Here is a 12,781-nt window from a genome sequence, read left to right as displayed (position 1 = left end):
ACCTTCAATCGCTTCTTTCTCTCTCTTCGTTAATGCCTTTTCTAACCCTTGTGTTAGAAGAAAATGTAAGTGTTTTACTCATGCATTGTTTAATGATCAAATTGAATATGATTAACACTTCGAACTAACTGACAAATCATTTAAATCATATCATTGTAACGGTTACTTTACTGATACCGTTATGAATTGGTTTTTGTTTTGCGGATTTTCACTACCAATATGTTTTAATTGTAGTAAAAATGAAAGTAACAAAACTACCGAGGTAAATTTTAAACGAAAAGTCCCTAGGCAAACGGCAAAATCAAAAGCTCAAACACATCTAACGAATTGATAGCAATTGTCAATTACCTGACTTGATACAGGTATTTCCTAATTTAGAAAATAGTGAATTAAACCTGGTTTTATAGCTAGCTAAACATCTCACTTGTTTGACAGTCGCATACAATTCCATTCTATTGACAACGATGTGTGAACACAACCCGTCATGTTTTCCACAAAAGTGAAATAATCCATTGCGAATGTTGTTTACCCTTACAGAGAATGTTAGATTATTTGCAATATCTAGTTGGGTTGGTCAGTTTTGAGTTTTTATAGAATTGTTTTGGTTTTGTCCTATCTCCATATAGTTGCCGGTTTCTATTTTATTTATTTTTTTATTGTTCAAAGATATCTTTTTATCTTCTTTTTGTTGTATTTATGTTCTGACATAAACAATACGACTGTTACTAACACATACTTACTTTGTATTGTTTGATCCTTCATCTTAAGAGCTTTGTCTTGTCTCCTGATATGGTTTATCTTTGACGTGCAGCTTTTGCAGCTAAAACTCTGTGTGCAATTATCACATGTCACAATATTGTCTTTCAATCCAGATATTGATTGGTTTGTTTTCCACTCTCTGTTGAATTTGACTTGAAAGGATTCTGTTGAATATTTGGAAAATCAAAAAAAAAAGCGAAAGATATCTAACTTATAATTTGGAAACGAACAATTTATAGCTGACTATGGGGTATGGGCTCTACTCATTGTTGTAGGCCGTACGATGACCTTTCGTTGATAATATCTGTGTCATTTGTACTCTTGTGAAGATTTGTCTCATTGGCAATCATGCCCCATCTTCTTTTATATATATATATAGATATATAGATATATACCATGACAAAGAACAAAATATGATAACAAAAACAACCATGTATAAAGCACAGCATTAAAATCTAAAGACAAACAGAAGCACCCATACTGTTGCTAATTTTAGCACAAAATCAGAGATAACTCAAGTAAATCATTTATTTACTTCAATTTATATTGATTCTTTTATGACATATCGCAACAAAGGAACTGAGAGAGCCATGGTGTAGTGGTTAGTGCATCGGACTACTAACACAAAGGTTCCTGGTTCGATTCCCGTTTGGGATGAAAATTTCAGGAACTCAATGTGCTCTCCCTTGACACCATCTGCAAGTATGGTCTTGAGGAAACGGTGATAGTCCGTCGGAAGGGGACGATAAATGGCTGACCGGTGTTAAGAGAGAGCCAATATCTCTTGTACGTTAAAGACACCCTTGTAGATTACGAAAAGAGTAGGCTAATGCCGCTACAAGGCAGCACTTGCACCCGCAAAGTGAAAAGGGATTAATATAAGTTGCAAAACTTGTTTCCCAATCCACTATAAATAAATATGTTTAAACTAACAAAGGAACTTATAGGGTTATGTATTCTAATTTAAAGGAGCTTTCAAATGTTCAGACTATAGACATGCTGAATACACAACAACAAAGGCTTACAAAATCATACTAGAGTCTTCTAAAAACATACAAACTACTAAATTGACAAAACTTGTTAACAACTAGCTGTTGAATTAGAATCACAGTGTTTGAGATAAACCTGGTTAACATAGACGTATGCTCTATACCTAAGAATAAAACAGAAATAATTTATGTTGTCCTGTGTCTGTTGTATGATGTTTTACCATTCAGTGTCAGTTTGTTTATTCTGTGTAATCCAACACTGGGTTTGTGTTTGTTTTCGCTCTCGTCCTTGATTTGTATTATATAAAAATTGAATTGACCAATTGACAAAAGTGCATCTATAATTCACCCAATAAATATATCTGTTAAAAATAAATTTAACCTTCTTTCTATATATATTATTTTACAGTTTATTTTCCAATTGGTCTAATGATTATCCTTCCATGGATAGTAATTGTACAACGCAAACCCAACAAAACTATGCTCCAAATTGAGCCTATGTCATTTCTTTATCAATTTATCATTTTTTTCATTCATATAGGTAATCTAAAACAAATCATAATCATTACTCAGAATATATATTCTGATGAACTATTGAAATGTTTAAACTACTATAAAAACTAAGAATAGAAATGTTGAGCTATAACTTATTTACGTGAAAAATAAATACAATTATAAATTTATCATTCATTATTTGTTTTGGATTTTAAATTGTAAGAAAGTTTAACCCTATAAAATAAAGAAAACCTATGTTTCCATCCTTTCATCTGACCATCTCAAGATTTAGAAAGAACATCTTCAATTACCAATCGTGTATTCTTTCGGAGCATCTGGATTTTATCTCCAAAATTTGGTAATCTTAAGTTTTCAATGTGATGTTTTGTTACCGTTGTTTGTTTTGTCGTCGGCTTTATTTTTATCTTTGGTATTTTTCCCTTTATTTGGATTATGAATTATCATTGCCCCTTTGGCCTAGTATCATCTATATCTTTTTAGTAGTAAAGTATCATCAAATCATTTTTGACATGCAAGAGTCATAAAAAAATGCAAATAAATCAGGATGGGAATTTGTGTTTCGCGAGGATTGCTGTTTATGCCTCAGTAGAAGATAACAAGACGTCGACTGAAACAAATGTCCACTATGCTTGAAAAACTCTGTAAAGTAAAGTAAATACAAATATGTTATATAATTAATTGTTAAAAAAAAGTCCTCATGTTCTACATACCTCAATGTATGTGAAGTTAGAAGCCGGTTCGTGCCCTGTGCCCTTTGTCCTAAAATTTTGACATTTTTTGGCTAAAAATTTGTTTTTTTGACTTTCCATAAATATTTCTATTTATAATTCTAAATGTTTCTAGAGTTATCAGTTTTTCCTTTTGTTTTAAGAAATATCATGTACAAAAGTACATCTTTGAAGTCGTTTTATTAACAAAACGTATACTACATAAAGACAAATATGCAACTTAGAAAAGGGTTTATATTCAAAGCTTGAAGGGGTCATTTAACGATTTCCTACTTATCTTTTCAGTCCTCATAACTATGAAAATCAAGTTTTTAATGTTATCAAGTATTTATTTTTTTTGATGATTTTCAACAAAATTTTGAATATCCAACATGTCCAACCGACTGCTAGCAGCCGATTGGATATTGAATATCGAATAACGAATAACGAACCGGCTGCTAACTACACATACATCATACCTCATACTTTAATTTCATTTATTTCTTGTTTAGTCGGTGCTAAGATTTCAGCATTCTCAAACATAACTCGCATAAGTAATTTTAAATTTTACTTGTTTAATAACGACCCTGACCTCCATAATTTCCATTATAAGTATTTACCTTCTTCTGGTTTGGTCATTATAAGAGCAGAAGCAGACAATTCCGCTGGTTCAGTAGATTTAATGGTGGACACATTTAAAATGTTGGCTAAAAGATTTTTCACTGCCACTTCCAGTGATGAGTAGGATCTAAAAACACATCTTTGGGCTGTTGTGTGTATTATCAATCTACTACTTTCATTATACACGAATTCAATGGAAAACTCGTCATGAAAAGCATTAGGGTTGTCTTGGATATTTGATGAAATCAATGATGCGTTCCATTTGGAAGGACATGCTAGTGTCCATTCAACGTAGAGTAACTCAGTATCTGTAGATGATATAAATATCAATGTAACATAGAAAGTTTAAATTAAACTTCTTAACGTGGTATGTTGTACTTACTAGGTGAAATCAAAAAATCAATTTAGAATTTAAAATTGATACTATAATTTAGAAGAGCATTTGTTAAGGAACAAAATAATTTTAAAAAATTGATATGTTATGGAGCTCCTTTTCGAGATTTTAGGAGATTTTAGGAAATCGTTGACCTGGACTTTAAACTTATATTTTGCTTTGGTATTAATTGGGTCTCAAATCCAAAGAACAGAAATATAGAATTTGATTAGATTTTGGGAAATGACCTTTTATGAATTTTTGAATACATATATGACAACACTTTACTCTGTATAGAAGGAAAGTTAGAACTTCTAACAAACGTTCCTTAACCGGACCTAAGTTCATCTGTTATCGAACAAGAATGATAAATATTTGTGTTTCTCATATTGACTAGTGTAATAACTTCCATGGATAAGAGAAATTGTAATGAAATGGTTTAAATCGAATGTCTGAACTTCATATATTTTCAAACTTTATCTAATTTGAATGGGTGGTCAAGTGGTCTAGTTAGTTACTACTGTAATCACTAGCCAGTCAACACTGAGGTTGTGAGTTCGAAACCCGCTAGTGCTGGTGCACTCGACTCCAATCTTAATTGACAAGGATTGTCAGTTTTCCTATCGGAAGTCGGTGGTTTTCTCCGGGCACTCTGGCTTCTTCCACCATTAAAACTGGCCGCCACGAAATAACCTAAATGCGTTGCTTAAAAGTGGCGTTAAAACACAATAGATAAAAAATAATAAAATCTAATTTGAATGTTTATATATTTGCCTTTAATCAATATGAAAAAAGATATTATTGATATTTTATCATGTATCTAATCATAGTAGTTTTAAGATATGTTATGATACCTTTTACATAAGGAGGTCTTTCTTCCGGTTCACTCTGATAAATGTCATTCGGGAGTCCCTTTATTTTTAACAAACATTTCAAGTTGTTAACATCTACAAGAATCTCATCTGAAAACATGAAAGATGATGTAATCATATTTAATGATTTACTATTATAAATTAAAAAAAACCATAACAACCGCATACAATTTATGTGAAAATACCCCACATTATATACTCTGACTATATATAAATATATGGGGATTTTTTGTTTACTGGATTTATCGTCAAAAGTACAATGCAACTTTTAAAGCTGTAAACTAACAAAAATACGCTTCATACAAGCAAAGAATGTAATGAATCCATAGATTAATGTAATTAACATGTATAATTAACATGTATAATCATACTCATTTAAGGTGGTACCTAACACTACAGGGAGATAACTCTGTAAAGTCAGCTAAACGTTTTAATTACGTTGTGTTGTAAACAGAATATTAAGCTTCTCAATGATCAAAATTGGTGTTTGTCAAATTGCTATATAACCAGTGTAATTTTTCTGACAAAACGGTTGGTTCAAATTTTTTTAAATTTTTATATTTTTGTTAAAGTGTCAAAGTAAATACTTTGACAAAATTTTATGAAAATTAAACGAGCAAATTAGTTTAAGTGAAAATGTTGGGTACCACCTTAAATGGTTTTTTTGTAAACTATAAACTATTGGTCTAAAAGGAGTGTTTTCTGAAAAGTAATTAGTCAATGTAAAAGGGGTGTATATGAAGAGCTATGTGGTGGACGAAACGAGTCGGCATTCTACCGAAGAAGTTAAAGAAATAATACCCTAGAATGTAATGTAAAGTCTGCAGCAACACATAAGTGTATATTAATCGTCAAACTTTTAAAACATGTAAACGTTATGAATGACAAAAGCAGAAATCATCCGATATTTGCCATCATTAGGCGTCAGATAATACCATATTTCTCTTCATCTGATGTCTCCTTTTTTACTCTATGGAATGAAGTAGAATCTGTTTCGTCTGCTACATTTGTCTGCACTACAAGTACAAAAATAAAATATATATTGAACTCCTCCCACCAATGTTTGCTTTACGAAAATATTTATTTTGATGTGGAAAATAACATAATCAAATATGTTTCATGATGATGGAAGTGTTTAACGACCTTGACTGGATATGTTTTACCAATTATTACGTCTACCATTTGAAATGTACAGATTGAACCAACTTCATTTCAAAATTGTTTTTGAATAATTTGGTGTTTTTTGGGGCCAAAATTGCAAACGACAATCTTATAGTTGATTTCTAGTAAAATGTTTATAGCATTAACCATAAACAATTACACAAGCCGCATTGTTTTGATTATATAAAATCCTTATAGGTGGACTTTATCTTTACTTGTTAGCTATTGGCGGAGTAGGTCAGTTACCCAGAGTAATTCCTTTCTATGTTTGCCCAAAAATAAAATAGTCTTCTTCCTAGTAGATACGTATCATTCATTAAGGTGGTTCATTTTACAGATAACAACCAAGTGTATCATTATTTTGTGTTCTGTTTATTAAAAAAAAGTGCCACAGGCAGTGTAACAAACAAATGTTTGAACCATCAGATAAAGATAAGATTAAATTTTATATAAAAAAGATATTTTTCCCGAGATTCCTTTCTTTGGTAATAAAAAAACAATACAATTGAACATAATGTTTAAATTATACGATATTAATTTATGTAAAATATAATTGACAAGTTCAAAATGAAAATCTCGCACTAGTGTAACCATGAAACCATATGTGGATGCAGAAACACACAAATAAGTATGTGGCCTCTAACAGCCGCTTTCTTGATTTTTAAGGTTACAGCAATCGTAGATTGACGGGAAAATAAAGATCGATACTATAATAATAGATACAGACAAGAATTTGATTAAATGAATGTACTGATGGGGTGAAAATACATGTATTGTCATTGCATGCAAGTTACATGTGTTTTGTATGTTAATAACTTTAACTGAGACATAAGTAGATTTGATCAGTAAATTTATAATGTAACTCAATCAAAGTTTATGCTGTTTATTTATATTTTCTATTCCTGCGTGAAATTAAAAAAACGAGTGTTACTTCCCTTCACTATAAGAGTTCTAAATTTGCAAAGAGATTAATACATGGCTTTCTCCATATCAGCCAAGGTATAATCCGAGACGTAATCGAGGAGCTGATATGAGTCGAGATAATATATACTCGGACGGATGATAAAAAGCCCATGTATTGATCTCTTTATCATACATTTAGTACTTAATACAGTAGTTCTGAATATTTGATAAATAGCCTGCTGTTTAATCCATATCGCACAACTGTTATCACACCCTTTATCACACCCCTACCCTTTATCGCACCCTTTATCACACCACTACTATTTTTTTTTCATTTTTACATAAAATCCGTTTTATTTATGCAAGCTTCTTCAGAAATATTTTTCCTCGAAACAGTGGTCCTAAATGAACGGTCATTCGGGCGTGGAGCAATTTATTAAATGACGTCATTGTTTGAATTTTACGTCACAAACGTCAAATTTTTATATTTCTGACACACGAAATGCAACTATTAATATATAAAGAACTTAATGAATACCATTCAAAACACACACAAAAATACAATAAACAAAATATTTTTAAAACAACAGCACGCAAAGGTTACCCATGTGCTTCGGATGAGTAATTAAGCAGTTCTTTTAAAGCTTTTAAAACAAGATAAAAGTATAACTGAAGGTAACACAGGTGCTATTTAGCCTATGGATCAGAAAGCAGTTCATTTAAACTGTCCTGTTGAAATATATGATAAAGCGTATAAAACATGGCAAAATCCGTATCACATGCCGTATCACCCTCGACCAATATCATTCCTCGGGCCTAAAGGCCCTCTGGCTGATAATGGTATCTCTGGATGATACGGCATCTGATACAGATTTTGCCAAGTATTAATCTCTATATCCTATACTTCCGAAAATAATGAAGATTAACACCAGTATAGCAGATATAGATTTTTTACCAGGACCGGTACAGTGAGATCAGTCCGGACAGTGACGTCATTGGGCTGATACGGGGTAATCGGTCCGGTTGTGCAAATTCGGCTTGTTTTCCTCCAATCGTTTCACCTATGGATAAGCACTGTATTAGGCATGGAGAATATGATAAATACATATCAATCTTTTTAATAAACATATCATATGCAAAAAAGCACGTGTTATAGTATTATAATTTAATACTTACAATCGGATTTAATCAATCTACCAGGATCCTTTTTTATTGCTGGAGTTAATGATTTGCTATCATGTATATTTTGTTTGACGTCACTCCCAGTTTCTGGCGTCTCCTCTCCAGTCTCAGTTTTGATGAATACTGGATGAGCTAATGAAATTTCTCCTGCAAAGCAAATTTATAAATAGGCGAATTATCTTTTTCTTTTTGGAGTACATAGAGAATTTCATATATCCAATTGACATCAAAATATAACATCGTTTGTACAAATTTAAGTGGTTGGGTTTTTTTTGCAAACAGAAAGCAGCTTATTGACGTCCATTGAAACGTTAATACCCCTAAAAGAGTAGACATCACAGAGATATTCAATACAATTGAACGACTGCAAAATTGTTATTTCTGCAAAGTATTGGTTTTGGATTTTTTCAGAGCATTAGTTGAAAAATGTGGATTTACATATATAAAAATCTACAAGATGCCCAGCGCAATCAATCAATTTTAAATAAGAATTACAACTGATTAAACAAACAATCCTTTACATAAGGAGAGCTTTATGTCGCACGATCTCTTAATGTTACATTCACAAGGTGTCATTGAAGTAGGATAGCGAACAAAGTCAGTACCGGTACTTTCATACATATAATCGTATTAAAATAACATTACACTATGCTCTTTAATGTAATACTTTATTTGTCCTTTAAAAAAAATTATTCGAGCATTACTTATGAATCTTTTGTGGATAATACGTGCGTCTTGCATAAGATTTCAATTATGATATACACGTATATGATTGTCAACCACATATGATTGCAAACAAGTATACAAAGTAAAATGTATCATCAAAAAAATACTGAACTCCGTAGAAAATTCAAAACGGAAATTCCCTAATCAATTTGCAAAATCAAATGATAAAACGCATCAAACGAATGGACAATAACTATCATATTCATGACTTGGTACAGGCATTTTCAAATGTAGAAAATGGTAGATTGAACTTGGTTTTACAAAGTAAGAGAGCTTTGTGCAAACATATCAGAGGTGTTATACATTTAGTGTCACTGTTGTAAATAACTTTAAAGGACCAATTTCCCATCAAAAGGGTCGATTAAAAGTTACGTTATAATATAATCAACAACATGTGTTAGCAAACCATTTTAACTGATTTGAGATGGGTTTTCCCTCAAACGGTGTGAGAAGTGTTCACAATTTATAATTGTAGTACTGAAGTCAAAAAAATGATCAAAAGTCACTACTTCCGTATAATTAGTCGACTATTCATCTGGTTTGTAACAACATGAGCAACACGACGGGTGTTACATGAAGGGCAGGATCTGCTTACCCTTTCAGAGCACACGAGATCACCCCCATATTTTTCTGGGGTTTGTGTTGCTTAGTCCTTTGTTTGTCTATGTTGTGTCTTGTGAACAATATAGTATTTGTCTGTTTGTCTTTTTAAATTTTTTTAGTCATGGCGTTGTCAGTTTATATTCGATCTATGAGTTTGACTGACCCTCTGGTATCTTTCGCCCCACCCCTTTTAATGGTTAACAAATGTGAGATGATCTTATCATTAGTTGTCAGTAGTACAGCCCAAAAATAACAAAATTGTATTAATCCAGATAATTTTTTTTAATCAAACCGACTGTTATATCTTTTTAACAGCAAACGATGACAAAAAAATTAGAGCTCTCAGTAGAGGTTTTCTTTAATACAGGGTGTCATTGTGGAGGAATAATCTTAAATAGTAAAAGATACATAATTTTCATTAAATCTTCAAATCAAACGTTTAAGTAAATTCAATGTAATACAATTTATCCAAATAGAGATACAAGTTTTATGTCAAACGTTCGATAGGTTTGTTTTACGCTTACGGACGGAAGAACAGACAGATTATTGTTTGTGTTCCATGTTGTTCTAGAAATTACTTCGTTTGCATCAAAGTGTTTAAGTCATTTCTTTTTTTAATCTAAGAACGAGAGGCGAAATGGAACCAAGGGATATAGCTTGATCGATATCTCTGGTAGTAGACTGCTTGTCAGTAAGGATATCATCAGAGCACTATTTCGTTATAAAGGTAAAAACCTGATTTTATTATTTTCGCAGTTGTCAGGAATTTTGCTGTGGTCAATACATACCGAAACTACCTGTTGAAATAGTTGCCGAAACATCAGACATATGTCCTGTTCCATTTGAATGCCTCAACATGGTTGTTACTGTTTCTCCTAGTGTTGCCTTCAGTTTCATGTCAGTTTCAAAGTCAGACCTTTCTATTTCAAAGTCAAAACAAAGCTGAGGTGCTGATTCTTGCATAAACAGCTGCATTGTAGTATATTCTAAAAAAACACAGATACATACTTTAAGGGTAATTCATCTTACTTTTGGTTTATAAGTTATTAGATATAGGAAGAAGAAGTATGAGTGCAAATGAGACAACTCTCCATGCAAATAACAATTTATAAAAGTATACCATTATAGGTCAAGGTACGGCCTTCAACACGGAGCCTTGGCTCACACCTAACAACAAGCTATAAGGGGACCTAAAATTACTAGTATAAAACCATTCAAAGGGGAAAACCAACGGTCTAATTTATATTAAAAACGAGAAACGAGAAATACATATATATTGCATAAGCAAACGACTGTACATCAGATTCCTGACTTAGGACAGGTGCAAACATTTGCAGCGGGATTAAACGTTTCAATGGTACCAAACCTTCTCCCTTTTTCTGAAACAATAGTATAACATCACAACATAAAAAATATTGCAAGGGTTCCGTGGTACCCAGTGTCTCGCCTACTTTTGCTGTAAATTACAGGCTCGACAAATATGAGGGAAAAATCAATAAAAATATTCCGCTTAATACTATCTTTTGATTGTATGAAGCTTCTGTCCAAGTTTGGTAAAAATCCAGGGTAGTTTATGAATCTAATAAATGTTTTAAAAACTTTAACTGCAAACTGTATGTAATGTTTACTGGAAGAAAAACTAAGTCTATTTATAAGTAAAATACAGATACGCAGGTACAAAATATTAACAAAATTTCCTTCTAGAGTTATATTACAAAATTTCCTTCTAGATACTAGCTTTTGATCATAAACAAGCTTCTGTCCATGTTTGGTACAAATTAAAAAAAGTATAAAAAAAAGTTATCATTTTTTTTTTAATTTAACCACAGGAGTGACAGAGTGAAAAATCTAAGTCCATTTAAAGTAAAATACGGAGTGAAAAATCTAAGTCCATTTAAAGTAAAATACGGAAAAATGGATTTATCGTTTTACAAAATTTACTTCTGGATACTATCTAATGATCATAAACAAACTTCTGTCTAAATTTGGTACAAACCAAGGATAGTTTAAAAAAGATATTAAAATTCTAAAAACTTTAACCACAGAGTGAATGTTATGTTTCCCCGCAGAAAAAACTAAGTCCATTTATAAGTAAAATACGGAAAAAATGGAATTTTATTTTTACAAAATTTACATCTGGATACTATCTTATGATCATAAACAAGCTTCTGTCCAAGTTTGTTAGACATCCAGTGTAGTTTAAGAAAGTTACTTAAATTTCAAAAACTTTAACCACAGAGTGAATATTTGTGGACACCGCCGCCGACGACGACGCCGACGACGACGACGGAAAGTAGGATCGCTTAGTCTCGCTTTTTCGACAAAAGTCGAAGGCTCGACAACACTCCTTCTTTGTTTAAGATAAATAAAAATTCAAATTAGAACAGCAAAGCTTACCAATACAATAAATGAAAAACAATTATATGGCAAACGACCAAAACTGACTATCTTTGTGAGGTAGGACAGACGTAGGAATAGAGTAGATGAAGCATGTTTAGGAATGATCAAATATTTATCCTACCAAAACCGATGTATGCTCACCCAAAAATGTAATAAAACATATCTTACTGTAAGCGATATCAATGATTTGCATTGAAAACATTCCCTGAATGTCACAATTATCTTATTTACAGTATAATAATACTATGAAAATAGTACTAACAGTTGTCGTCCGGGAAAACAAAATATCTATATACTAACCGTCTTCTTGAACAAGAACTATGTCTACATTGCCAATGGTCGGTAACCTTAGGTGACCTGTCTGCAATACTTTATCAACAAATTGAACCAATGTCAGCTGGAAAGTTTCTTCTGAACAGACAGCCTCTTGGAGAATACCAACATGTAATATAATCGAACCTATCGATACTCTTTTTAGCTTTATTGAAATCAGCCCTTTGTTGATTTCGTCTTTGAATTCTTCATCAATTAGTCTTGAAATAGCACTTTCGTCTTCGATATTCTGGACAACTATTTGCAAGCAAAGCTTTTCTTCAGTAACATCTGTGTTTTTATTTAAAAGAAAAACTATAAATATTCATTACCATTATCGTCCCAACGTTATCATATTTTAACCGTTGTTGTGGCTAACAAATGTATATAAACCCAGCTTAACATAAATTGATTATATTGACTCGCATATTATTGTCTACTATGGAGTGTTTTGCTCTGTTAAATTTCTGCTTATATCATCATGCAAGGCTTTTTGACAATACATTTAGAAAATGATTCATGTCAATGCAGTCAGCATTTATAAATGTTTGACCAAGACGCAAAGTCTAATATGTACTAAACATAATACTTCCACGCTACATTGTATTGCATTTATGTCAATTCTGATATGTTATACGAAATGGAATATGTCAACGA

General features: G+C 31.9%; 2 protein-coding genes across 2 annotated transcripts in view; one reads left to right on the top strand and one right to left on the bottom strand.

The window, feature by feature from the left end:
* Positions 1 to 12,781, top strand: part of LOC139482234 (uncharacterized) — a 398,699-nt gene that overhangs the window by 318,695 nt on the left and 67,223 nt on the right. The gene's annotated exons all lie outside the window — the stretch shown is intronic.
* Positions 1 to 12,781, bottom strand: part of LOC139482226 (uncharacterized) — a 55,573-nt gene that overhangs the window by 25,070 nt on the left and 17,722 nt on the right. The window contains exons 5-12 of the mRNA XM_071265959.1: positions 12,113 to 12,415; positions 10,201 to 10,398; positions 8,078 to 8,230; positions 5,773 to 5,853; positions 4,820 to 4,927; positions 3,592 to 3,900; positions 741 to 923; positions 3 to 47 (exon numbers count right to left, since the gene is read on the bottom strand). Coding sequence (XP_071122060.1) covers positions 3 to 47; positions 741 to 923; positions 3,592 to 3,900; positions 4,820 to 4,927; positions 5,773 to 5,853; positions 8,078 to 8,230; positions 10,201 to 10,398; positions 12,113 to 12,415 — 1,380 coding nt within the window. The remainder of the gene's footprint in view (positions 1 to 2; positions 48 to 740; positions 924 to 3,591; positions 3,901 to 4,819; positions 4,928 to 5,772; positions 5,854 to 8,077; positions 8,231 to 10,200; positions 10,399 to 12,112; positions 12,416 to 12,781) is intronic.

The sequence above is a fragment of the Mytilus edulis genome, chromosome 7 (genome assembly GCF_963676685.1).
Source record: "Mytilus edulis chromosome 7, xbMytEdul2.2, whole genome shotgun sequence".
NCBI lineage: Eukaryota > Metazoa > Mollusca > Bivalvia > Mytilida > Mytilidae > Mytilus > Mytilus edulis.
This window is presented reverse-complemented; position numbering and strand designations above follow the sequence as displayed.